General features: G+C 49.7%; 1 protein-coding gene and 1 long non-coding RNA gene across 2 annotated transcripts in view; one reads left to right on the top strand and one right to left on the bottom strand.

Moving 5' to 3' along the window:
• CALB2 (calbindin 2) lies at nucleotides 1-27,303 on the top strand. The gene is made up of 11 exons (XM_006060417.3): nucleotides 1-201; nucleotides 10,547-10,623; nucleotides 13,404-13,493; nucleotides 16,496-16,576; nucleotides 19,996-20,052; nucleotides 20,651-20,728; nucleotides 21,227-21,282; nucleotides 21,599-21,638; nucleotides 21,771-21,824; nucleotides 22,575-22,646; nucleotides 26,621-27,303. The coding sequence occupies exons 1-11, from the start codon at nucleotides 108-110 to the stop codon at nucleotides 26,735-26,737; spliced, it is 816 nt and encodes a 271-aa protein (XP_006060479.1). The 5' UTR covers nucleotides 1-107; the 3' UTR covers nucleotides 26,738-27,303.
• The window catches only part of LOC112580264, a 48,051-nt gene continuing 20,527 nt past the window's right edge, over nucleotides 128-27,651 (bottom strand). Inside the window, exons 5-6 of the long non-coding RNA XR_003104582.3 lie at nucleotides 21,893-21,983; nucleotides 128-245 (exon numbers count right to left, since the gene is read on the bottom strand). This is a non-coding gene — a long non-coding RNA (uncharacterized LOC112580264). The remainder of the gene's footprint in view (nucleotides 246-21,892; nucleotides 21,984-27,651) is intronic.

Here is a 27,651-nt window from a genome sequence, read left to right as displayed (position 1 = left end):
GGATTGTATATAAAGGCAGCGTGGCGCGCAGGACCTGGCGAGTGCCTGGAACGGAGCCGGCGCGCAGGGAGAGCGCGGTGCTGCCTGAGGTCTCTGAGCGGCTCGCCATGGCTGGCCCACAGCAGCAGCCACCTTACCTGCACCTGGCCGAGCTGACCGCGACCCAGTTCCTGGAGATCTGGAAGCACTTCGATGCAGACGGTCAGTAAAGCTCCAACGTGTGTGCCCGCTCGCCCCCAGGGGACCTGCAGTGGAGGGAAGGGGTCAGTCATGATGTGGGCAGGTGTTAGATTGCCCCTAGGGCATGTTTTGGCCGCAGAACCTGCTGAGGTCGGGGTCCTGAGTTTGGAAGACACCTCGCTGCCCAGTAACAACTGTCAGGAACTTTTCTCCCCTGACAGAGCCCACCGGCTTTTGCAGCCTCATTCTGGGTAAGTTGGGGCTTCCCCAGCTAGGATGCCTGTGCTGGCAAGGCTCCCCAAGACTCCCCCTGCCATTTTATCTTCCCCCACCTTCCCCTTCAAGGTAACAGCCTGCCTTCAGCGGCTGCAGCCACAGGTCTCAGAAGCCCATTCATTTCTTCCCCCAAGTTCCCCTTTTGTTGAATACCAGGTTAGCCAAGTAGGGATCCAGGGGGCTGGGGCAAGCTGCGGGGTGCTGAAGGAACACCCTTGGCCTCCCCAGCCTGTTTGGTATGAGGAGGAATGGAGAGGACAGCCGGGCAGTGAGCATCCCCTGGGCTTCCTCTGTCATTTTCCATCCCTCACTGGCATGCAGGTCCCACTCACAGCAGCAGTGGGTGTGGTGGGGGCAAGCTTGGGGTGCCAGCCTGACGCATTCTTTCAGGGTGCTAATCCTGGGTGCTTTGGGTGACTCCTTCCTTCCGTGGGTCAGGGGAGGCACCATCTTAAATGCCTCAGTGACTGACCCTCTGGTCTGTGTGGTCTTGATACTGACTAACCAAAAACCAAGGGCTGGACTGAATGACCTTTGGAAGTTGGCTCTAGGGATTCCAAGGGTCTAGGATGGTCTGACTCAGGCATAAAGGGAGGTTCCCTTTTAGAGGCTTCAGATATCACTAGAGACTTTTTTCTCTACCACTCCCCCTGGAGAAGGAAATGGCAACCCACTCCAGTATTCTTGCCTGGAGAATCTCATGGACAGAGGAGCCTCACAGGCTACAGTCCATGGGGTCGCAAGAATCGGACACAACTTAGCGACTAAACCACCACCCCCACCCCCACCCCAACTTAAGTGATCTTATTTCCTTCTCAGAAGTCCTGCCTGGGGTGGGCATCTGAAATGTTCTGGTATCTCACACCACTGGCAGGATGGTGGTCTAGGGTGTTTATCCTGGGACTAAGAGCGAAGTGGGTGGGAACCAGAAGGAGGATCAGGTGGAGGGTCCCTCCATTCTTCTCCCTTCCCTTCCTTGCCTCAGCAGGGTGGATGGAAAGGTGGCTGAGCAGGTACCTTGCCCCAGAGTGCTGTGGAGAGGCAGGGGTTAACAGGTATGCTGATGAGTGAAGATTTGTTCCCTAGGAGCCAACAAGAAATTTGGGGCTGAGAGGCCATGTGATCTGCCTAAGAATTACTGAAGGAGGAGGGTAGATTGTTAAATCTGTAAAATGGGGCTAAGGAGGGGTTGTGTCTCCAGTCCATGGCTGGTGCCATAAAACTCCCTCGGGGGCAAGGGCTATGAGAAGATTGTCTCATATTCCAGGTGACATGACAGTCCCTAAGGCTTCTCCTGCCAGTTTATCTGCACCAGAGACTTGCACGATTCAAGGAAAGTTACCAAGTGGCCAAGGTTATACCACCGGCCTCCTGCCAGATGAGTCAGCTATAAACAGAGGACTCCACAGTTCTCCTCTCCCCCTGTTCTCACAGGGACAACCAATAGCACTCTTGATAATCAGGCAAACCCTCACACATGTCTGAGACTTTGTACTTTTCAAAACACAATCACACCTTCTTGAGCTCCACACAGAGAGGCTCTGGGCAGATCATGACTCTCCTCATGCAGATGAGGGAACAGACACGAAGTGTGACTTTTCTAAGGTCATGGAGCAAAGTGGCCCCTGGCCACTCTGATTTCCCTACTCTGATTTCTGGACACCTGCTTCCCCTGCCATTCACTCACAGAAGAGCCCCTGACCCAGCCCTGGAGGTGATAGGCAGTTCCTTTAATACTAGAAAGGGGTCCTTCACATGGCTGGAGCATAGCTAAGCTAGCATGAGTCCCCTCCTGAACTCTCAAGGCTGCCAGTGAGCTTCCCTCTCATCCCTGAGGTGCTCCCTGCCCTGGCCGGGCCTCCTCTTACTAACTCTGGCTTCTGTTTTTATCTTGGGGTTCTTCCCAACTCTCCTGCCACTCAGAGAGTTAAAGACCTCTGGAAGACTCAGCTCACCAGGTCTCTGGAGTGAGCTCACTGGAGCCCAATTAGTCCCAGCCACTAGGGAGCACCGACCCACCCCTCCTGGACTCTAGTAAACAGAGGCCAGGAGTCCGAGGAGAAGCTGGACTCTGAGGAGAGTGAGGACGAGGCAGGGGATCTAACCCTTACTCTGCCCATTTCTAACAAGGAGGGAAAGCCAGCAGCATCCTGGTGACTTTGCACAAAGAGAGTAAATCCAAGATTATCATCAGCCTTGTGGAGAAAGGAAGGAGCAGGTGTCTGGAGAGGGGAAACTGGGCCTCAAAGAGGCACCATTCTTTTCACAATACCACATCGCTAAATGAGAGGGTGGGGGGGCCCATGACTCCTCTCCTGGTCCCCCTCCCACCCCTCCTCAGTGGCCACACAAGGCCAGGTGCTTGGCAGGGTTCAGGTGTTGTCCTCAAAGGCAGCGGTGAAGGAGACAGCAGTCCAGTGCGCTCTGCGAGCCTGGCTGAACAACCTTTACGTGCCCTACACGACTAAGTCCACTGTTTTGTTGTTTCCTGGTCACTCGTTTGTCAGAACCTTTCTCACTGTGCAAGATTCGGGCTTCAGAGAGATGCCCAGTTCCAAGCTGACGCTGTCCTGTCTGTGGTTCTGACCACACGGCCACCAGGCTCCTAATCTGCTGACCATCAGGAGGGGGTCTGTGAGGAGCCAAGATCTGCCCTTGGCCTTTGCTGCTCTTTGGAAGCTGGTGCAAGCCTGGGATCCTTTCTCTCCCAGAGGCCAACAGACATTCACAAGTCAGCACAGGGAATCCCACTCATCCCAGGAAGCATCCTACACGGATACACTCATGCGTATACATAAAGCTGTGTGAACACAGGGGTCTATTACCAAGTTCTTTGGGAGACTGATCTTTTGAGAAAGAATGTGCTTCCCTAGGGAACAGGAAAATGAATCCTCTAATCTCTACAGTGGAATATTATACAACCAATGGGACTGAGATGGGGCTTCTATACATGGAAAAACGTCCAATGTGTATTACCGACATTTTTTTTAATTGCAGCATGACACTGTTATAGTATGAGCCCATTTTTACTATTAATGAAACAAGTATGATGGAAAATATTAGAAAGAACATAACAATAGTGGTCTTCTCTGCAGAGTAGATGATGTCAAATTAAAAGGCATTTTCTTTAACTTTTGATGTTAATTTCTATAGTGTTTTACAAGAGCCTGGGCTTCTTGTATAACTAGCAAAATAATAAAAAGAGTCAAGAAGAAAATAATTTTATGGGCAGTGCCCCCCCAAAAGAAATACATCTCTCTCTCCAGTTGTGGGCCTCTGCCCAGAGTTCTGTAGGCCTCTGTCTGCCTTCAGATGGCCCTGGTGATGCAGGAGACTCTCAAAGCCTTGCACAGGGCCTGAGCCTTGCTCCATACGGTGTGGCCCCAAGGACTGAAAATTACTGACAGGGAGGACCACCAAGAACTAAGGAAGGCCCTGCCCAGTCTTCCCACCTCTCTCCACAGGGGTAATAACAGAAGCATCCTCCCAGCCCACCCCCTACAGGGAACACTGGCCGGCCAGACGGAGAGTGGCCAGGCCAGCTCTCAGTCACTGATGAGCTTGTGTCCCTGATGGGGAAGCTGAACAGCAGTGCCTCTCAGAGGTGGAGAGAGGCCTGGGCAGCTTGCCCTGGAATTCTCAATGAAGAAGGCTTTTGAGATAGTGAAAAGAAGACCTCTGTGCATAAAATAGGGCTTCCCTGGTGGCTCAGACGGTAAAGAATCTGCCTACACGGCGGGAGACCTAGGTTCGATCTGTGGGTTGGGAAGATCCCCTTGAGGAGAGCATGGCAACCCACTCCAATGTTCTTGCCTGGAGAATAGCCATGGACAGAGGAGCCTGGCAGGCTGCAGTCCATGGGGTCCCAAAGAGTCAGACATGACTGAGCAACTAAGCACAGCACAGTGAACCTGCTGTTGATCACAGGGAATTTTACTCAATGCTCTGTGGTAACCTAAATGGGAAGGAAATCTAAAAAAGGGTGGATATACGTATAACTGATGCACTTTGCTGCACAGCAGAAACTAATACAACAATGTAAAGCAACTATACTCCAATCAAACTCGATAAAAGGAAAAAAAAAAAAGACTTGCCCAGAAAGGGTTACAGAGTATCCTGTACCTAGGCATTTACACAAACACAACCACTGTTACTGTGCAACACAACTGTGCTGTTCACAAGATGATCATGCTGCTAAGTCGCTTCAGTCGTGTCCGACTCTGTGCGACCCCATAGACGGCAGCCCACCAGGCTGCCCCATCCCTGGGATTCTCCAGGCAAGAACACTGGAGTGGGCTGCCATTTCCTTCTCCAATGCATGAAAGTGAAGTCGCTTCAGTCGTGTCCGACCCTCAGCGACCCCATGGACTGCAGCCTACCAGGCTCCTCTGTCCATGGGATTTTCCAGGCAAGAGTACTGGAGTGGGGTGCCATTTCCTTCTCCATAGGATTTATAAAAATGATTGCTTCTTAGAACATTAAAGTCAGAGGGTCTGATGCCAGGAGGGAGCCAGCGCTGTCTGAAGGCGGTTTTCTTTTAACCCTGTCGGTGTTTGTTTTTCTGTGGGGTCCACGTGTCCCGTTTGCACCTGAGGTCGGGATTTGGGGTTCTTTGGGGATCTTTGGGGCGTCCCGCCCCACCTGGGTAAGCCCTAAGAATAAGGCCCCCACCCCACCTCCGCTTTCACCCCCAAGTCCCCCATTTATTTTGCCTACAGTGCCCTTTGGTGTGGATGGCCACAGCGCGCCAGCCCTGCACAGGGTGCCCTTCGTGTGGACTCGTGCCCCATGGCCCAACCTCTCCGAGGGTGATGGTGTCAGCTGAGTGGGGAGGCAGCTGTGTCTGAGAAGAGCTGGGGCTCCCCAGGGAGGCAGCTATGGGGACGTTTGCACAAACAAGACACTTCAGCCTGCCCCGCCTCACCAGGGCAGCCAGCAGCGATCCCGCATCCCTGCCCTACTCGCCTTGTTTATCTCCCTCTAGACTTGAGTAGTTTCAGTAGCTGAGCCCCTGGGGGAGGTTTCCAGGGCTAAGGAGACCTCTTGGGGAAACCTCTTCTAGTACCCAGGGAGCCAGAATTAATAGAGCAGGCATGCGGCTCTTCAAGAACTGAGCCTCTCCAGCTCTGACCCACGGGGCTGTCCTGGCAGATTGCATCAGATCCCACCTTTGCCCAGCCAGTCCCAGCCGGGGCCTCTGGCTTCGGCCCTCTGCCTCCCCTCCTCTCTCGCCCAATCTGTCCCATCCTTCTGGCCTCCACCCCTGGGAGTTGGCCCAGCATTAGGCTGCCAGATGTCCACAGATTCAGGGGACCCAGCTCCAAAGCCAGTGTTCCAGAAGCAGCTCGGCACAGAAACACAGATAAAGTCAAGTGTCTGAATATTCATCCAGTAGCTGTGCGCACTGGGTTCTTCCCCCAGGAGCCTCTGGGAGACGTATGTCTGTGTCTGTCTGTCTGTGTCTGTGTAAGACTGAACAAGAGAGAAACCAAAACAAAACAGAGATATGGACAAAGGTTGTCCCTGGAGCAAGTCAAAGGAAAACAGGCTGTAAGCTGTGGTTCGGTCTCTTTCCCCTCAAACTCCTTCTCTCTAACGTGAGGTCGATTGCACCCGTCTGCTTACCTGGCAGGGTCCTGAAGACCAGATGGGACAGGAATTGGAGAGCTCTTTGTATGGTGTACACTGTGCAAAGGTATATTATCAATACTGGAGCAGGGCCAGAGGAAGCCTGTTTCTTGCCACAAAGGGTGAGATGTGTTCCAAGAAAACCAGGGCTGAGGGTAGAAGGTTACTTGCTCTTTCATAAATTTGAGCTCCTGACAGGGAGCCAGGAGGCATGGCCTCCTGGATGCTTTCTTGGGCAGCTAACTTGAAACTGCCTAATTGCCCTTTTTGATTTCCTTAAACAGAAGGGACACAGAATAATACAGATTGGTGAGCACGCACCGCCACAGTCCCAGCTCCACGCTTCTCAAATGAGCATACAGGAGGGCTGGTTCAAAAGCACATTTTCAGGACTCACTGCCAACAACTGTGCTTCAGCCAGTTTGGGGTTGGTTAGAAATGTGCATTTCTAACAAGCTCCCAGGTGATATTGACACTATCAGGCCCCGGCCGCTCTCTGAATAGTGCTGGTCTAGGCCACTCTTGTCAAAAGAGGTGCTGTCGCTTAAAAGGAAACCCTGGTCTACCACCTCAGGCTTCACACCAGCCCTCCACCTCAACCTCAAAGTGAAAGTGAAGTCGCTCAGTCATGTCTGACTCTTTTGCGACCCCATGGACTGTAGCCTACCAGGTTCCTCCATCCATGGGATTTTCCAGGCAAGAATACTGGAGTGGGTTGCCATTTCCTTCTCCAGGAGATCTTCCCAACCCAGGGATTGAACCCGGGTCTCCCGTATTATAGGCACACACTTTACCATCTGAGCCACCAGGGAAGCTCAACCTCAAAGGTGAAACCAAAGGCATGGTCTCTCTAGGGAGGAGAGCTCACATTCAAAAGCAGCGGTTCCCAAATGTTCATGCTCCTATGTTGTTAAAATGCAGATTCTGATCAGCAGGGCTGGGGTGGGGCCTGGGATTCTGCATTTCTAACAAGCTACCATGTAATTCCAGTGTTCCCATTCCACAGACCACACTTTGATGTCAAGCTCTCATACTCCAGATCTGCCAAGTTAGAACTTCCATTTTAACAAGCTCCCCGGGTAATTCTCACATACCTTAAAATTTGAGACAGGCTGCTCTAAAGCCGTCCTTAGTCCTGACTGCACCTCACAATTGCCCAGAGAGCTTTGAAAACATGCCCGTGAGACACCCCCACCCCATTAAATCGGGAGCTCTGGGGGTAGGGTCCAGGCAACGGTGCTGGTTTAATAGCTTTCTGGGTGATTCTAATACCTAGCCTGGGCTGAGAACCAGGATGCTGAAGCTGAGCAGTAATGCTGCAACTCTTTGGGCCAAAGGGTTTATAGCCATAGATCAGTTTGGAAGACCTTAAGAGCACAGAATATAAAATGATGCTTTTCAGTTATGTGAGATTTTACATTTTCCAGAATGCTATCACAGCTTTGTGTTGTATGGCTGTCACAATGACTCTATATAAAGTTGTTGTTTTTTTTTTTAAAAAAAAGCATAAGTAGTTTTGAGCATAAACAGTTACAGCCGTTTTAGAGATCAAGAAAAATCAAGAGTTCAGAGAGACTGACTGGCTCAACATCACATGAACAGTCACAGAAATGGTGATAGCCTTACAGCTCTTACTCAGGCTCCTCTTAGCTGTTCAACGCTCAGGAAATCTGTACACACAAACGTCAGTGAGAAACAGACCCCTTTCCGCCATGGGGCAGGCCGTTCTTCAGTCAAGGTCTTCCAAGTGTCTGTGGCCAGATCAACTGTGAAGAAGAGCTGACTCACTTCAGAATCTGGGGAAACCGAGGTACGGTGGTGGTGAAGAATGGTAGCGACCCTAGAATGAGGAAAGATGCAGGGTCCCTGGCTCCACCCAGCCCCTCCCTAATGTTCACAGGGTATGGTTTGATGTGGAGATTAGAAGGGATGGTTGTTGTGTTAACCACATCCTTATCAATGCCAATCCTCGAGGTCTGTGGGGTGGCCAGCCACCCCACCCCCATATAAGATGGTCATAGAAAAAGCAAACCACCTGCCTAGTGTTGAAGTCCTCCCTGGAAGCTGGCAGGCCAACCTGTCCCCTACTCCCACCTTGGATAACAGGTGCCTCCTGCCTGATGGGCAGGGAGTCGCTCTGAGGGAAGCCAGGGTAGCGGAGGCCCTTCTCCCACGTCCGTGATGGAAGATGCCTTGTCTGCCCCCTGCAGCCTACCTAACCTCTGCTCCTCACCCTCTCCCTTCAGCTGGCAGATACCTCTGTTCCTGTGTGGCTCCCTCACCCCAGGAGACCATTAAATGCTCTTGGGGAACAGGCCTATATCTAAACTTGGCTATAGTTCCCACAGTGTTGAACTTGTTATTCAGTTCAAAAAAAAAAAAACACAAAGGCTGTAGAATTGAACCACATTTCTGTTCCTCTGCACAGAATGAGGTACTGGTGGCTAGAGGGGTCATGCAGCCCCCTGCTACTCAGCCTGCACAAGTCGGACTCAAGGAGTTTCTTTCCATGGGGGCGCTGGCTGGCTCCTGGCCCCCTGCTGCCTCTGCTAGTAGCTGGGGTTTCTCCGCGAGGCCTTCCTGCCCATGCTGTCCAAGTAGCCCCATAGTTATATCAGCCTCCTCCTAGTCCACTCGTGAAACAGACTCACAGCCACTGACTCACATGTCCATCCAGCCCGGGGCCAGCCCACCTCTGAGGCCTCTGCTACATTTAACCCCAGTGCGTGCTCACTGTACGAGCTCCACACACACCACCCCACTGCAACCTCAGCCTCGGGCTTCTCCTGGACCCAGAGGTGAGCTCAGCTTCCTGCCTGAGAAATATAAGAACAGCCAGATCATGGCAGGGAGCGACCCAGGGAGACACAACGTACTGGTTCCTCCAACTCGGAGTCACTGTCCACAGGCGACTGCCTTTTTGTCTAGAAAGCCCTTCATCCCCGCCCCCCTTTCCGCCACCCCACTCCAGCTGGCCTCGCTGGCAGTAGGCACACACTCGTGAAATTCCAGCTCTCCTAAGAAGCTTTGCAGAACATCCTAGAAGAAAGATGACCTCCCTAGCCTAAGGGAAAAAGGTAACTCAAATCTTTCCCCACCATGCACTACTCCCCAACCCGCAGTAACAATCGTATCTTTTCCCTGCAGATAAAAATACATAATTGATCTCACATGATGCCCTCCATGCACTTTCCATATTGTGGCATTTTTCCTACTAGAGGGCACCAGTAAGGTTACTTATTATCATGGGGCACTGGAGGGGAGGCTGGGAAGAACATACACTCCCACTCTGACATCCCCCTCCACCCTCCCAAAAGCCCCCACCAAGGCCAGGGTAAACACGTCTTCTTTATTCTGTTTAGTGTGTAACTCCGTACGCCCCTGACACAAGCTACCACCTCCCTTTCCTTTTCAAGTTGAATACTCTCTTATGAGAAACTTCCTCAACTGCTTCAGTTCAGATTTGGAACTTGACCTTTAGCCAGTGGTTTCTTGCTATAGGCATGAAAATCACTTGGGGAGCTTTTTAAAACATCAGGTGCCCCCATACCATGGGATAGACACTCTGCCTTTCTCCTTCCACTCTTCCCTCTGCATCAGTTTCCTGGAGCTGCCATGACAAAGTACAACAAACTGGGGTTAAAACAACAAGAATCTATCCTCTGACAGTCCTGGAGGCGCAAAGCCCAAAATCAAGGTGTAGGCAGGGTTGGTTCCAGGCTCTGAGGGGTAGCATGTCCCACGTCCCTCTCCTGGCTCTGGTAGTGGCTAGCAACCCACAGCACCCCTTAGTCTGGAGATGCACCACTCTGATCCCTGCCTCTCTTCACGTGGCCTCCTTTCCTGAGTATCTCTCTGTGTCTTCACATGGACTTCTTTTAAGGACACCAGTCACTGGATTTAGGGCTAGTATGATCTCATCTTAACTAATTACATATGCAAAGACACTATTTCCAAATAAGGTCACATTCTGAGTTCCAGGTGGACAACCTTCAATTCAGTATAGCCTCCAACTTGAGTACACCAAAGACTCAAGTTTTGCCTCCCACCCAATCCACCCTGGTGACCGGGGCTTGGCACCTGCCCACAAACCTTGAGGCCGATGACCTGTTGTCCCCTGTTAGAGCTCCAGCTCCTGCTGCTTGCCCAGCGGGCAACAGAGGGACAGCTGCCAGCCCCTGCTCCCTCTGAGGCATGGTCCTGACGCCGGCCCCTCCCAGTGCTTTCTGACTACTAAACGTACACTCCAAACAACACCGTTATTCATCTTGGATTTCTATGGTTGCAAATGCCTAGAGGACAGGACCCACATCCCTAACAGTCCAGGGTTGGCCCGGACACCTGCTTAATGACCAGTGAGGAGAACAAGTTCTCCGTGAAGCCCCCGACCTCCCCACCCCACCCACTGTAAATATTTCGCTTGGAGATTCATTGCTTTTTTTTTTCTTTGCTATCTTTGCAGGAAATGGGTATATTGAAGGTAAAGAGTTAGAAAACTTTTTCCAAGAATTGGAGAAAGCAAGAAAAGGCTCTGGCATGGTAAGCCCAGTCCCCTCTCCCATTACTTGGAATTTTCTGTCATCCTGACCATGGCTTTGAGTATTATCTGTCCTAGGTCATGCATTCCATCAGCAGCCTGACATCTCTCGTCTTGACCCTTAGAGTTTTTCTTTTATTTGGAAGGATTTTTTAAATTGATATAGTCCCTAAAAAGGGTACCTTACCTCACTATCCTTGGGTGTCTGGAACTGAGGGGTGTTCATGGCTACCACAGGTTGATAAATGCCCCCAAAACTGCAAATTTTGTGTCGGTGTCTATAAACATTATCTTTTCCCAGAGAAGAGTCCATAGCCTACCTAATATGCTTAGAGGCGTCATGACTCAAGATTGGATGCCTAGGGGGTTTCCAGTGCCTTTATTCAAGACTAGAGTTTCTCAGCCTGAGCACTACTGATGTTTGGGGTAAACGACCCTTTATCATGGGGGGCTGTCCTGGACACTGTAGGGTGATTAGCAGCATCCCTGGCCTCTACCCATGAGATCCTAGTACACCCCTCCAAACTGGAACAATCAAAAGTGTCTCCAGACGCTGCTAATATCCCCTTCAGGGGATGCAGAATTGTCCCCACTTAAGAACCACTGTTCTAGACCAACCGAGGCTGGAACTCAGCAAGGACTTAGAGGAGAATGGAGGACTGCTCCAAACCAGTATCTGAGCTGGATCGCACTGGCTCATTTGCGCAGGTGTCAGACGGCCCTTCATGGCCTGGAGTGACTCCAGATCACATCCCAGCCCCTTAATGGCAGGTACCTTGTCCCTCCTGGTGCCAACCTGGCACTACTGACACGAAAGCCCTTTGGGGGGAGTCTAACATATTGAAAAGGTAAGGAGATTGGAGCTAGTCCATTGTGATTCTCATGTCTGGCTCTCAAATATATGGAGTCAGACCAACTCCCTCCCTCCAGCCCCTGTGGGTCTTTTCATAGGAGGTCTCTCCATTCTCCCCTTATGCGTGTCTGCTGGCTAATCCACCGCTTATTAGCAAGTCTTCATGGAGCCTTTGGGAGATGAGTCACAAGCCCACCGGTGGGCACTCGGTTCTGAGCTCGGCAGTGGGCCCCAGTGAGGAGGATGTCCAAGAGATGGGCTTAAGTGGTGGAGGTGATTCATGGGTTTGTTTATCAACAGTCCTCTATCACTCCTCATTACTAGGATAATGAAGCCCAGATCATGGAAAACACAGGCTTCTCAGCTGGTCCTGGGATCTTGAGGTAGATGGAGGAATGTGATTTTATGAAGTGCTTCAAATCTGAAATCCTTCTCTTAGTCATTCCCTTCCTCAGATGGCATCAGGGGTGATTTTCAAGTCTGTCAACAACACTCTCAATTAACATCATCTTGGACTGGTTCTCAGAGCAGCTGTTACATGGCAGGAAAAATACTGGTCTTGGAAACGGGAATCATGAGTTCACATTCTGGCTATACTAACTGGTGACCTCAGGAGAAGCCACTGCATCTCAGCCTCCATTTGTATGTAAAACAGTCAGGTTACTAGCTTCATGGGGATTGTTGTGAAATGTAAACAGGGTAAATAGACCCTAACTTGTGATAAGGGTCTAGGATCATTCCATGCACATCTGCAAATGTAAAGCAATAAATATCGATAAACAAACACATATTGGCAAATTGAGACCAGTCCCAAAGGTTAAAGAAAAAAAAAAAAAGACAACAGAAGGGATTCAGAAAAGACTGTGAGAATTGGTAGAATTCTTCTAGGCCCAATCCTAGGAAACACATACCCACTAGAAAACCTTCAGCGAAACAAAGAAAAGGCATCAAGTCCCAAAATAATTCATCACTGATTAAGGATAAGGAAGAGCTTGTTAATGGAAATAATCAATCAGCAGCACCCCAAACCAAGAGAAGCTCTGAGAACTTCAAGAAGGGCTTAAATTTAAGTTAGGTGACGATGGCCCAACAGAACTTTTGAAGTTCTATGCTTTTTAGTAGTCACACTCATCTAGTGGACTATTTAAATGATCCCTCAGCTAATATAGACTTTCTCTTCACATTCTTCCTGGCCTAAATTCACAGTGAAAAGCATTGTAGAATTGCCAATTAGTCTTTAAAGAAGAAAACGAGTGATTCCCCTTGCTCTGGTGGAGTGCCTAGAACCTACTGGGGGGCCTTGCAATAAGCTGGGCTAATTAGAAGCTGCCTCAGTAAAATGTTGGGACCTGAGTTCTCACATCTGCAATGGGAATAAAGCCTCACCCTTCCATTCCAAAGGCAGAGGGTGTGTTTACCTATGTGGTACACAGCATCTCCACATGTCCTGTTCCCCTTTGCAAATTATGTGACTGAGCCTGAAAGAAGGCTTCCCAGGTGGCACAAGTGGTAAAGAATCTGCCTGCCGAGGCAGGAGATAGAAGAGACACGGGTTCAATCCCTTGGTCAGGAAGATCCCCTGGAGGAGGGCACAGCAACCCACTCTAGTATTCTTGCCTGGAGAATCCCATGGACAGAGGAGGCTGGCAGGCTACGGTCCACAGGGTCACAAAGAGTCAGACACAGCTGAAGCACCTTAGCAGGCATGCACAAGCCTCAAAGAAGAAAACAATGAAAAGGAAGGACCCTGAAAAGGAAAGAGTACAGCCTTGATTACTCAGACCACTGGTTCAACCCAGTTGAACACAGGTTCAACCTGCATATTTGGGGTGCAAAATAACTCTCCATCATTGCCACACCAAAAGGGTGAGAGATTCCTGGTTTGAAGGGGACCTAGTAGCAAAATCAGTCCCCTTTGTCTTTCTACAGGTATCAAAGAGTGACAACTTAGGGGAGAAGATGAAGGAATTCATGCAGAAGTATGACAAGAACTCAGATGGGAAAATTGAGATGGCAGAGGTGAGTCCTAGTGTCTAAGCTGCTTATAGTCATCAGACCTGAGTCTTAGCTGCTAAGAGCTACGTGGGAAGGGTCATCAGTTGCTTGTATCTTTCCCATGCACGAGCATCCTTCCAGGAGTCTGATGAGGTGGTGGTCTTAAAGCCCCTAGCACTCAGGCTGATCAAAGAGAACAGATGGAACTTTTTCTTTGTCTCACAAAGAAAGAGGAACAAACATTGGCCTAAGACAGGGATAAAGAACTTTAATGCTCTCAGGGTCCCATAGGCACTGTAAACATGTGAAGAACTTAAGGCAGAAAACAGGGTGAGCACTGGGGAGTTAGGAGAGTTCGTGCCCCACCTAAGGCATCCACAGGAGGGTGTGTGTGTGTATAATTTACATATGTAGTATGTATAACATTTATATATATACACACACATGTGTTTATATATGCATAGATATACACATATTGCTAAAAGATAAACCGAGGCATATTAAAAATTTTAAGAGTTTATTTAAGCAAAAATCAATTCAAATGGGGCAGTACCAACCTGAAATAGTTAGGAACACTCTACCAACAGAAGCTAAGGGAGACTTCTGTAAAGAGACAGTAGCAATCAAAGAAGTTCTTTGACGGGCTATAGCCTAAGTGGTTACATTATTTGGGAAAGCCTAGTTGGCTGTTTTGGTTGGGTGTTTAGATTTTGGTTTGCTTATGTAGGCTACTAAGGCATTAAGGCCACCTCAGTCCAAAGACTTCCTGTTTAACGATGGCAGAGGAGCCTGGCGGGCTACAGTCCATGGGGCTGCAAAGAGTCGGACACAACTGAGCGAGTGACGCTTTCACTTTTCATATGCACACTTATACATACACATATACACGTGCACCGGAGAAGGCAATGGCACCCCACTCCAGTACTCTTGCCTGTAAAATCCCATGGATGGAGGAGCCTGGTGGACTGCAGTCCATGGGGTCGCTAGGAGTCAGACACGACTGAGCGACTTCACTTTCACTTTTCACTTTCATGCATTGGAGAAGGATATGGCAACCCACTCCAGTGTTCTTGCCTGGAGAATCCCAGGGACGGGGGAGCCTGGTGGGCTGCCGTCTATGGGGTCACACAGAGTCGGACACTACTGAAGCGACTTAGCAGCAGCAGCAGCATACATGTGCACATGTGTGCAGGCCTAACCAAACTCTTCTGGAAGTCAGTTTGCAACCCACGGTCAAGGGATCCAGAATGACAACTGGGCACACAAAGAAGGACACAGTTCTTCCGGGGTGGACTGGTTACCGTGGTGCCTCAGGTCAGTGCCCTGGAAGCAGATACTGAGACAGAGATCCGAGTGGGTAGGACTTCAAGAGAAGGGAAGAGAGAGCAGCAAGAAAGGGCAGAGGAAGAAGCTAAGCAAGGGTGTGGTCTCAGCTGATCTCATGGGGGCCCCTGGAGGGTGGACTGTGCCACAGAGCTGGTCCCACCTTGAAGTAAGGGGTAGTAGGGTGGTCCTTTGAACCCCTATGTCAATCAGGTATTGGATGCAGGCTGCCCACTCCAGGATGGGGGTTGGAGAAGAGGGTGGCTGAGGCAGCCCGTTTGGTGCAGGGCAGTCCTGCAGGGGGCAGCCATGAGCCACGAGCTCACAGCCTTCTCTGCAGCTGAGGGATGGCCCACCAGCCTAGCTAAAGGGGATCTGCAAAAGGCACCAAGACCATCCACTATCGACGCCTAAAGTGCAGGTGTTGGAACATCCTGACTCAAATGGGCTCAAAGCAGGAGTCAGCAGGCTTTTTCTGTAAAGAAACAGACTGTGGTCAATGTTTCAGAGTTTGCAAGCTGTACAATCTCTGTCATGACTCTTCAACTCTGCCACTGTGGCACAAAAGCAACCACAAACAGTATGTAAATAAATGGGCCCTGGTGGGCTGCCGTCTGTGGGGTTGCAGAGTCGGACACGACTGAAGTGACTTCGCAGCAGCAGCAGCAGCCACGCTCCAATACAAGTTTCTTTACAGAAAGAGGCAAAGCAATTTGAGACGGGTGGTTGCTAGTACACAGAGGACCCTTTTGGGGGTGGAGACCCAGATTTGGCTCACGGGCTGTAATATACTGCCTCTTGGCTTAAACTGTGAGAGACTCCTAAGGAGAAAGGCCATTAGAAGGGTTGGCGGGTGGTCAAAGAGGCCAGGTCTCCAGCCTGGCTTCTCTGCAGTTCTCCTGGTTCTGTTCTCTGCCCCACAATGGCTTCATCCCCAGGCTGGATAAGAAAGCTAGCTACAGCAGTTCCAGACATCACATCCAGATACAGAAAGGGCCCACCTCACTGGTCCCTGAATAAAGCAAGGAAACCTTTCCCAGGAGTGCCCTCAGCAGACCTCCCCTCACATTTCATTGGCCAGGACTAGGTCACTCCTACCCAGAAGCCAATCACTGGCCAGGGAAATGAGATTATTATGTTTAACAGACTGATTAGGATTTGCCTGTGACTCCAGCATGCTGGGAGCAGAGAAGGGGGTGGGGGTGGGGGGCGTGCGGTGGCACATCCTGCATTTTTTTGAAAACCAGATGTTTGCAGTATAATTTATATACAGTAAGCAGCATCAATTTGAACTGTAAAATTCCATGAGTTTAGACAGCTGTATATAGCTGCAATCAAAATACAGCATCTCCATCACCCCCAAAAGGTCCTCTGAGCACCAGCAACCACCCGTCTCAGATTGCTTTGCGTTTTCTAGAATTGCGTATCTATGGAATCATTAAGTATTCCTTTGAGTCCTAATACATGCATTTTAAAGTGGCACCACTTTTGGTCCCTTCAGCTACTCATACCCAGAGGCTTGGGGGCACCCAGAAGCGCTTCTTAGAAAATCCTTCTTCCCATTTAAAGGGCTGCCAGCCCCTATTTTTAAGGAAGGAAGCAGAATGGAACAAAACGTGACCCCCATCGCAGCCTGGCACTGGCTGTTCTCCGTGCTTCCCCGGCACGGCTGTAACGTTACTGTCACTCTCTGATCCCCACAGCTGGCACAGATCCTGCCGACCGAGGAGAACTTCCTTCTGTGCTTCAGGCAGCACGTGGGCTCCAGCACCGAGTTTATGGAGGTGAGACCAAGGCGCTGCCTTCTCTCTTGCACGCTGGGGCCTGCCTTTCTCACATTCAGAGACAGGCCCACCCTATGCCTGTAATGGTCTCAGTAAGATACCAAACCCCTTCTGAGTAGCTGAGCTACTCAAAGCATGGTCTGTGGGCCAGGAGCATCAGTGTTACCATTAGCTGGGTGCTTTTAGAAATGCCGAGTCCCTGACCCGCTGAATCAGAATCTACATTTTAACAAGATCCCCAGGTGATGTGTGTGCGCATTAAAGTGTGGAGGATATGGTGAGAAGTAAGCTTGGGTAAAGTACCTTTTTGCTTCCCTTGTGTGGCTCAGCTGGTACAGAATCTGCCTGCAATGCAGGAGACCTGGGTTTGATCCCTGGGTTGGGAAGATCCCCTGGAGAAGGGAAAGGCTACCCACTCCAGTACTCTGGCCTGGAGAATTTCATGGACTGTATAGTCCATGGGGTCACAAAGAGTCGGACATGACTGAGTGACTTTCACTTCACTTCACTTCAAAGTACTTTTGGGAAGTCATGTGTACACTCTGCTTGCCGTTTGGGTATCTGACATAGACATTTGCATATTACAGGCTCTGGGAAGTCCTGCAGTAAACAAATCTGTTTTACTCAGTTTGCTTCTAGACTCCTTCATGTTTTCTTCTCACTCAATAGCATTAGTGTTCCTAGAATTCAGAGTTCGAAGAAGCATTCTTGGATAGGATGGATTCAGCTACCATTCTAAAACTGAAAAAGGCCAGTGAGAATTCCAGTTTCCAGTATCTTCCAGGCTTGATCTTTGACTGTGGTCATGGCTTCACTGTCCGTCTTCAAAGGGACGTGGCCATCTCTGCAGTAGGGATTCTTTGAGATCTTCGTGTGAACAGGACAATGAAACTTAAGTGTCTTCTGAGTAATATTCAAATAGATTGAACCATGAGAAACTGCTTGTATTTAATCATTCTTTATTTATAAAAATTGGAAATTCCTTACAGTTTAACCAAATATATTACTAATCCAGCAAACTACCAAAAATTTTCTCCTATTTTTCTGGGGCTCTGCACCCTAGCCACTCAACGTATGTGTCCGTCAAGGTGAGATTCAACTCATCCCCTCATCATCCCAACAGAGACACACACACACACACACACACTGCCTGCTGTGATAACTAACTGGCCTTCAACACAACTCCAGTTGCCATTTGTCATGTTAAATCCATTTCCAGCCACCAGTAATCTCCTGTCTGTGATTCGTGCTTAAAAATGACTGGAGAGCCAGTCCAGAAACATACATGGCAAGTGAGTTCCCCACACGGATGGAAAGTCAGTTAAAAATAATGGCTTCTCAGGGTAGAAGACTCATTTTTTTAAGTGGCAGTGTGCCTAAGCATTAGATATGGGTTTAATTTTATGGTGCTTTAAAGGATTTTCTCCAGTTTTTTCAAGATGGCAAAATCCCATAAGCTGGTAATTTGACATGCTGGATTCTGTTCTTAGCCCCCCTTGCCTATCTAGAAGGAGAAGTCGCGTATACATAGAACTTGTCAGGGGGGTTACTTTTGTGAGTGTCAATTTTCTGTCTATAGATAAGGGGTTTCCCTAGTGGTCTAGTGGTTAAGACTCTGCAGTTCCACTGCAGGGGCACAGGTTCCATTCCTGATCAGAGAGCTAAGATACCACCTGCCACACCGTGTGGCCAAAAAAGAGAAAAGAAAAGGGAGCATTTATACCTGATTGCTCCTTTCTTGATAGGGAGGCAACCAGACACTGGCTCTGTTCCACTTATGATCAGGAAAATGGGGATGATAGCTTACAGGGTATAGAGACGCTTAAAGAGGAGCAAACCAAAACCCAAACCCCGCCCCTCTCTAAATCATCAGTGGTTTCTTTCTGTGTAGTTGACTTGGTTCCATGTTTTACCTGTCTTTATCCTTTAAGCTAAGCCCAGCGTAACTACCGATCCCCGCCCCATCCCACGAGTTTCCTGGAACCCCACTGCCTTACAGGACCATCCCCTCCTGGGGTCATGCATTGGTTCCATCTTTGTCAGCTGGAAACCTGAAAAGGCCCCTCTGTAGCCCCGAAAGCCTTGTGCTCTCGGATGGTTTCCATCCCACTGCTCAGAACAACATTTTAATTTCTAATTTTAGTGACACCTCGGGATTTCTTTGAGATTTCACAAAGCCCAGGTCTCTTGAATTCTTTTCCCTGAATGGGAAGAGAATAATGACCCGCTGATGGCAGCGCACCAAGTGCTGGGAGGGAAGGGAAGTCCAGCATGAGGTCAGGGGGCTGGGGTGCACCCAGGGAGGGAAGGCAGACCTGCTGGGAGGCCCTCACTCTGAAGGCAGCTGAATGCCTTGCTTTCTGTGAGCACTGGAGTCCCTTCAGGTTATCCCCCCCTCAGGCAATTTGGGGGGGCATCTGACTTTTCTCCCAGTCAAGACTCAACCTAGAAACCAAATTCTAATGCACTCAATGCACGCAGGTGGTTGGTGAAGTCATATTTGAAAATCTGCACATATTTCTTCGTGCTTAACTCAAGGGTGCATTTTCGGAGCATGAGACAGAATATTTTGATGGAGCTGGGCATTTCTTTCCCCAAAGAAAGTTCTCTTCCCAAGTCAAAAGCTATCTATCCAAGTTTCATGTAGAATAAGTCTACAAGCAACATAACTTTCCAAAAAACCAGGATCAAATTTTTTGAGTCACTACTATATCAAAGAGTTGGACACAACTGAGAGACTGAACGAGACAAGACTTATACCATGAGAGTCACAGCCCAGTTTGGTGGTATGGAAGAAAGATCCTCACACACCTCACAATAAAAGGGGGATGTGCCACAGAAAGATGGCGGAGTGGCCTTGGGATAGTCTGAACAAACTGATTACACTACCAATTCTGTTCCATCCTCAGACATGGCTGTCACAGGCATCGTGATGAGGGGTACAGGACACAGTACAGTGAGGAGTGACCAAAATCTGTTTCTGCCCCTTCCATAGGGGTCTTACCCTTGCCCCCAGGGCCCACGCAGAGAATGAGAGGCTTCCAGAACAGTAAAAGGACACTCAATACACCCACAACAAAAACAGGATCCACAGATCCTAGTGCTAGTCCTGGCAACATCTGCCTGGCTGGTATCTAAGAAAACTGTAACCCTGGTTACAAGATGATCATGAAGCCAGTTAGAGTAGGCAGACCCTGTCCCAGCAGGGTTTCTTCCTCCTCTATGTGACCTTGGCCAAGACACCTGCCCTCGTTTCTTCATCTGCAACATGGAAGGCACTAGACTAAACCATCTCAATGTCCCCGTCCCACTGTGATATTCTTGAATATCAAGACCCAGCCTGGTCCGTTAGATGGAGAGGGAGGGAAGCTTATAGGTGTGGATAAATCTTTGTGAATAGGTTGACATTCCTGTTGCAGGCTTGGCGGAAGTATGACACAGACAGAAGCGGCTACATTGAAGCCAATGAGCTCAAGGTAGGATGGGCCTTGTCAGGGAGGGTGTGGAAAGATGGAGAATGGGCTTGAGGCCCAAGTGGTGGTGGGCTTAAGGAACCTGGGGAGGGAGGAGATGTTGGGTGAGGAAGTTGGGCATGTGGCCTGATCAGGGATACCCAGGCCTGGCTCTGAATGGTTGGACGTATTCGGCCATGTGAAATCAGCAACCTGGAGCTGCAAGGTCCCAGAGTACAACCGGTCCACATGCCTCAGCACGTCAGTGCCCAGAACAGGCATCCTCAGTCCTCCAGCAGTTTGGCCTTCTGGCTTGTACGTCTAACAAACTCCTCTAGACCCAGGGATCTCCAGGCACGACTTAGTATGTGTTCTGGGCTCTCTGAGGAGCCAGAGCTGGTTTCTACCACCTGTCCTATGGGATGAGGTTGCATTTAGCAGCTCCTGCCTCCTTTGGGGTTACTCCACAAGCATCAAGGGGTGAGGGAATTATGAGGGCTGCAAGCTATGCAAACAATGGGCTTCAGAAAACAAGATCGAGTAACTGTCTGAAGGAACAAGTAAGTGAGTCAGGGGCAGAGAGACTGGGTCAAGAGCTCTGAAGAGGCCTTTCATATTCCAGGGATTCCTGTCTGATCTGCTGAAGAAGGCAAACCGACCATATGATGAACCCAAGCTCCAAGAGTACACCCAAACCATAGTGAGTGGCCAGGGCACAGGACATGGGACCCAAATCGGTGGGATTTGGGGTTTTTGGGGTCATTAGTTGGCTGATTCTTCAGGCTGGGGAGAAGTGACTCCCAGCGGCAGCTGGCAAGAGAGATGCCAGTTCATGGCCCCAGCACCTTCTCTCTGAGGTTCCCACTCAGCCAGATGCTCCTGGGCCAGAATACGACCAGAGCATCTGTTTGTGTGGCAGCCTCCACAGCTCCAGGAGAGGGAAAAGTTGGAGAGGGGGGGGCTTTCAGTGTTGGCCTCTGTCCTCTGCAGCCCTGTCCCTCAGAAAGGGGAGAGGACAGCCGTGACCAAGTCCCTGCTGATTTAGCCCATGCTGCTCCCTGCCTCCAGGCGACCTCAGAGGACACATGAGCATGCTCTGCCATGTTCCTCCCTCTCCAGTACAGGGGATGGCGGGTCAAGGTCTCACATGAGAGAAGGTCAAAGCAAATAATCCAAGTACACTTTCTGTCCCCAACAGCTACGGATGTTTGACTTGAATGGGGATGGCAAACTGGGCCTCTCAGAGATGTCCCGGTAAGTGCCGAACCTCACTCACCCCAGCATCGCTGTTCACAAGACCCTGGCAGATAATCCCTGTGCTACCGTTCCATCACCAAGATCAACCAGTGGGGAAAGGGACGGGTCAGGTGTCCCGAAGCTCCAATCAAAGTTAGATCAAATAGTGACCATCATCCCCTCAATGTTCCGTCTCCCTCTTTTTTGAACTTTCCTCTGAAGTGCTCAGAAATCATTTCTGTAACTACAGATGCTACTTCTGCATCCCCCCAGGTCCTCATTGTTCCTGCCTCTGCTCTGTCTCCTAATTACTGCTCTAACATTATCTTTCCAGACTCTTGCCTGTACAGGAAAACTTCCTGCTTAAATTTCAGGTAAAAGAGCGACTTTGCTTTTCTTCAATTCCTCTCTTCCCCTCGTCCCGCTGAGCTCACCCTTCCTCAAAACACACACACACACACCCTGCAGGGCTTTGGCTTCTGTCTTTAATACCTTGGGCCTTCTAGGGCATGAAGCTGACCTCGGAGGAGTTCAACGCGATCTTCACATTTTATGACAAGGTAAGATAGAGGACAGTGTGGATGGAAAAGCAGGAGGCCCTTCCCAGTCACCCCACCAGAACGCTCACCTTGGTCCTTAGAAGTAAACAAGCTGTTGGAGCAGCAGTCTGGGCCATGCGGTTCCTTCCTGCCCCTCTGGATTCCCTGCAGCATCTTCTGCTGTATGAGAAGACAAATGTCCTTAACAACGTGTGGCTTGTGGGACCCAAGGTTTTGGTTCCTTCAAAGTACAGGAGAGAATAGCTCGTGGGAGGGAAGAGGGTCATGGCCAGGACTAGGACGCGGTTACACTGTTGCGGCCCAAAGGCAGGAGGTGCTTAGTACTGCCCCTGGTGCCAGGTCATCACCTTGCCGTCCTAGGAAGTGGGGAGAGGCCCTCTGTGCCACTGTCAGCCCTCTCTTAGCGGCCCTTGCCTGGTGATTCCAGTGGTTTTCCTCAGAACTACAGGTGTGGGGTAAATAGCCCCATGTTATCCTGACATATTATTGTGGGATTCAACACCCAGGGAGTTAGCTAAATGCTTTTTGAACCTCATTTACATTTTCAACGCAAATGTAAAATACCAGAAGGGAAGGTTGCCAACAGTTTGCCCTGCGCCCTCACATTGCTGCAGTGACTGGCAAAGTCAGAAGTGACGTGTTATTTGGGCACCTCTTTTGCTCAGAGTAAAGACCCTTAGCAAAGCTAGACTCTGGTCAGGGGTTAGCATGAGTTTTGAGGCTCTGTGCTGACCCTTGGCTCCCTTCCAGGACGGAAGTGGCTACATTGATGAGAATGAACTGGATGCCCTCCTGAAGGATCTGTATGAGAAAAACAAGAAGGTGAGGGGCTGAGCCCAGAGGTGGGGTGCTGCCACGGGGGTGGTGTGGAAGTGGGAAGGCTGGCCAAGGAGTGTATCTTGCTCCCCTCTGATAACCCCTAACAAGGAAACAGCAGTTTTTTGGGTTCTTTTCATGGTTGATTTTTTTTAGATACACATATCAAAGTTTGCCACCTTAACCACATTTAAGTGTTCAGTTCAGTGGCATCAAGTACACTCACAGCGTTCTGCAACCATCCCCACCGTCCAGCACTCTTTTGGTCTTCCCAGAATTAAAGTCTGTACCCAGTAAATGATAACTCCCCTTGCTGCCTCCCCCCAGCCACTGGCACTCACCATTCTACATTCTGTCTCTGTGAACCTCACTGCTCTAGATACTTCATACAAGTGGGATCATACGGCATTTGTCTTTCCGTGTCTGGCTTATTTCACTTCATGTACCTTCCTCAAGGTTCATCCATGTTGTGGTATATGTCAGAATTTCCATCCTTTTTAAGGCTGAGTAACGTAGTGTGTCTATCCCACATTTTGTCTGTTCGTCCACAGACAGACACGTGGGTTGCCCCCACCTGCTGACTGATGTAAACAATGCAGCTATGAGGCCACGGCAGTTTTGACGTGGCACACTTCTTGGAAGTGTCAGTCACGTGGCCAAAAAAAAAAAACTTTTACACTAGGAGAGATTTGGAGAAGGGCCAGTAGGAGTTGAGGGTATTCTGAATTGACTCTAGAAACTTGAGCTGGGGAAGGGGCTAACAGAAGTCCCTGACAAATTTGTTCCCTGGAAGGAAAGGCTGGGAACTGGACTCCATTACTTTGCCTGGTCATGTTGCCTCTTGGGCAGTCGTCAGGGGCTCATCTGCCCCTGGATGGGAGGACACAGGCAAAAAAGGAACCAGAAGACAAGTCTTGGCAGTGTCTTCCTCCACCTCTGAGCAAATAGCTTTTTTGCTGCTTTCTTTAATTAGATGATGAGTGATCTATAATTCCCTGCATTGTCTAACTGCCTGGGAAGTCAGGCAAGAACTAAATTTAACTCCTAATTTAAGGGAAAAAAAATTCATCGTGGCCACTGAGTCTGTCTGACTCCCTTTCCAGTTGTCTTCTGACCTCTTTATCCTGAATAGCATCCGTTTCTTTCACCCTAAGTTTATTTTTTTTAATGTTACCTATAATAGCTTTTTGAAAGAGGCAGAAAATAAATCATGTGCAAATACTTCCTAGGAAGAAGGAATTACTCATCACGTGCTTGAACTTGGCAAACCTTTTCCTGCTACCAAACTCGAGGAGAAAATTGTTTGTGTATCCTTATGTGTTCAAGGGATGTTGGGCATCATAATGAAAAATATGCTTAACTGTAATTGGAATAATGAGGTATATAGTTTTTCTCCATATGGCCCTACATTATGCCTGAGACTGATGGGCCTTGAGGGCAGGCATTAAATCTTGGGAGAGACCTGAATTCCATGGTCATCATCTAACTAGGCTCTTCCCTAATTCCCACAAAAGACAACTCATATGGCTACACAGCTTGACTTTCTGAGATGTGCAAACAAACAAACAAACAAAAAGTCAGGTGTTGTGGTTAAGAAAAATTCTGAAAGTTAGAGAACAAGGGTATTAATAAAGTTGTTTACCTGGGAACCTTCCACCAGTACTAAGTTCCAGACTTAGCACATGGAGATCAAGAAAAAGGAATCAGTAGAGAGAGCTACATGCCTGTAAATAACCTGAGTTAGGAAGGGAATGACCATTTTTAGGTGACCCCACATGGCAGATGCACATGCCATTTTGATGGTGCCTACATGGACAGAGCAGAGAAGGCAATGGCACCCCACTCCAGTACTCTTGCCTGGAAAATCCCATGGACGGAGGAGCCTGGTGGGCTGCAGTCCATGGGGTCGTGAAGAGTCAGATACAACTGAGCAACTTCACTTTCATTTTCACTTTCATGCATTGGAGAAGGAAATGGCAACCCACTCCAGTGTTCTTGCCTGGAGAATCCCAGGGACGGGGGAGCCTGGTGGGCTGCCGTCTATGGGGTCGCACAGAGTTGGACACGACTGAAGCGACTTAGCAGCAGCAGCAGCACATGAACAGTGAATCGGTTTCGAAACAAATTAATGTGTGAGGCTCCTGCGGGACAGGCCGATGGGCTCAAACGCTGACATGTTCTTAGCATTCCTAAGGCAACTGCAACTGCTAAAGCCTTCCCCAGCTTCACACACAGTGCTTCCAGACACAGAAAGGAAGCAGCCTCCTCCCTTCATTCTGCTTGAACTCCTCAGGCCATGCTGAATCAGAGGATTTTCTCAGGCTCATGGCTGATATATGGGGTCCCTTCCTTGGCTCCTGATGTAGGGATAGGTCGCTCAGGCACACCTCAGTGTTATGGACGAGGTGACATTTCCAGGAACTTCACAACTTTAGGGAAGTTAGAGATGTTTGCAGAGTGCCTTGGGACTCGCTGGTGGCACAAACCCAGAAATCAGTCATGTGAGGAGATGTCACCAAAGAATGCAATGAAAGACTGACCCTCAAGCACTGAGTACAGGTGAGCCAGGTAAAGAGTTACACAGCCTTCCGGACTCAGGGGACTAAGACTGTTCATGGCTGTGGGGTTGGTTCCATCCTTTAGCCAATACCTTAGTCTTCACACCTCAGTTTTCTCGTGGGGATAATGACCCATTAGCATAGAAGTATTTAAAAAAAAAAAAGATCTGCCAACAGGTTCAATACAAGAGGAGGAGGAGGGGAAAGGAAGGAAGGAGGGAAGGGAAGAGGAAGCAAAGAGGTGTAGAGGGGAAGAAGGAGGGAAGGAAAAAAAAGGGAGGAAGGAGGGAAGGGAGGAGGAAGGAAAGAGGTGCAGAGGGGAAGGAGGAGGGAAGGAAAAAGAAAGTGCTAAGTGATTTTCCCGCGATGATGGCTTTGCTGTATTGCAGTAATACTGGCCATTTGCATCCAAAGCAACACAAGGCGTCTCAGATGCTGGTGTCCTGTCCAGTGCTGGCCTCCAAAACCCCACGGACAGAGGAGCCTGGCAGACTATAGTCCATAGGGCCTCAAAGAGGCAGGCACGACTGGATGACTGTCACTTTCAGTTTTCCATTTTATATGAGACCGTGAGTCGCCTGTCTTAGAGCCTCTGAAGGCCTCAAGGTGCCAGTGAACAAGAAGTAGGCTGGTAGGCTTTGCCCCTGGCGAGAGGAATTAGAATTCCTTGTTCCACTGGGTGAGGCTTAGGGCAAAGACAAAACCATGGAGTTTCCCTGGCATTCTCTTTCTCACCCAAAGGGACCCAGCAGACTGAGTGGGTGAAAGCCCAGTGAGGTAGAGGAATTTAGCGAAGCTGTATGTAGATAATGACTGGTGTCAATAGCTGCTGTTTGGCGTGCATGCTGAGTGTCAGGGACTGTGCTTGATGCTGTTTACATTCATTTCTCTTTTTTTTTTTTAATTTTATTTTATTTTTAAACTTTACATAACTGTATTAGTTTTGCCAAATATCAAAATGAATCCGCCACAGGTATACATGTGTTCCCCATCCTGAGCCCTCCTCCCTCCTCCCTCCCCATTCCATCCCTCTGGGTCGTCCCAGTGCACCAGCCCCAAGCATCCAGTATCGTGCATCGAACCTGGACTGGCAACTCGTTTCATACATTCATTTCTCATCTAATCATCATAACACCTCAGTAAGGCAGACTTATTCCTGTACTGATTTTACAGATGAGGCAGCTGAGACTTAGAAAAAGCTGAATACTTTCCCCAAGGCAATGCAGCTAGTAAGTGACAGGGAGAGCACTTTAACCCAGGGCTTTCTGACCCCAAAGCCCATGCTCTGTATGCCTCTCAGCTACTTGCACTGAGATGGGATAAGGGAAAGTTTCTGGTGAATGAACACGAGGGCCATTTGGGGAGGGGGGGCGGGGGCACTTTCCCCTGAACCTGCTCTTACCCTCTCCCTCTGTCTCCCAGGAAATGAACATCCAACAGCTCACCAGCTACAGAAAGAGCGTCATGTCCTTGGCTGAGGCGGGAAAGCTCTACCGCAAGGACCTGGAGATTGTCCTCTGCAGCGAGCCCCCGCTGTAAAACAGGGGATGGGGGCTGCTTCTCCACCTCCCCCTCAAACCTGCCCCTGCTGCCCTGCCACTGCCACCCAGACCCAGAGATCCTGATCATCCCTGTGACTGTCCCTGCCACCTGCACACACCAGCCTGCAGAGCAGGAAAGGAGAAATGGAGAAGGGGCTGCTGCCGGGCCCCCTGGAGCCCCCCGCAACCCCACCCTGGCTGACTGGGCACAGCACTCTGTGTGCAGGGGGGCACCAACCTCGTGGGAGGTGGGCAGGGGCACGGACAGGAGGTCCCTGGTTCTCTTTGCTGTGATGCATGAGCTCGCTTGCTGTATGATTTAGACTTCTACGTCCAACAGAGTGGACCCTCTCCTCCGCCTCTCCCCCATGCCACCGGCCACCCCAACCCCCAGGCCCCATGGCCCCACCTCGCTAATGGTGTAGCCGTCTCTCAGAGCTCCTTGTTCGTGGTGGGTGTCAGCCTTGTCCTTTTCTTGATGCAGTGTACGCCTTTTCCCTTTGGGTTTCTTGTTTACCAAAGAGTTTACAGACAATAAAATGTTCTCCTGTGGAAGCTCTCCCAGTTCTGGCCAAGTGGTCAACTTTCTCTCTACAGCCAACTCTTGACAGAGAGAGAGCCTCTTCTCAAGTGAGTAGGGAGGCTGGGGGGAACCAGCCAACTGGGGTGTAAGCACTGGAAGCGAGGGCACAGGACCCCAGAACTCTGGGCTCACCCTTGCCATGCGCCGCCTGCTCTCCATCAACCTGTCATTTTAGCTCTGTGTTTGTTTCTAGGTTTCTGAGATCATAAGAGCAGTTATCAGTTCACTGCACATTTACTAAATGCCAGCTATTGTGCAAAACAGTTCACCCGCAGTGTCTCTCAGTCCCTGGAGAGGGGTGCTGGGACCGTCTCCACTGAACAGATGAG

This window comes from Bubalus bubalis, chromosome 18 (assembly GCF_019923935.1).
Source record: "Bubalus bubalis isolate 160015118507 breed Murrah chromosome 18, NDDB_SH_1, whole genome shotgun sequence".
Classification (NCBI taxonomy): Eukaryota; Metazoa; Chordata; class Mammalia; order Artiodactyla; family Bovidae; genus Bubalus; species Bubalus bubalis.
The sequence above is the reverse complement of the archived record's forward strand: the minus strand, read 5'-3'. Positions and strand labels throughout refer to the sequence as shown.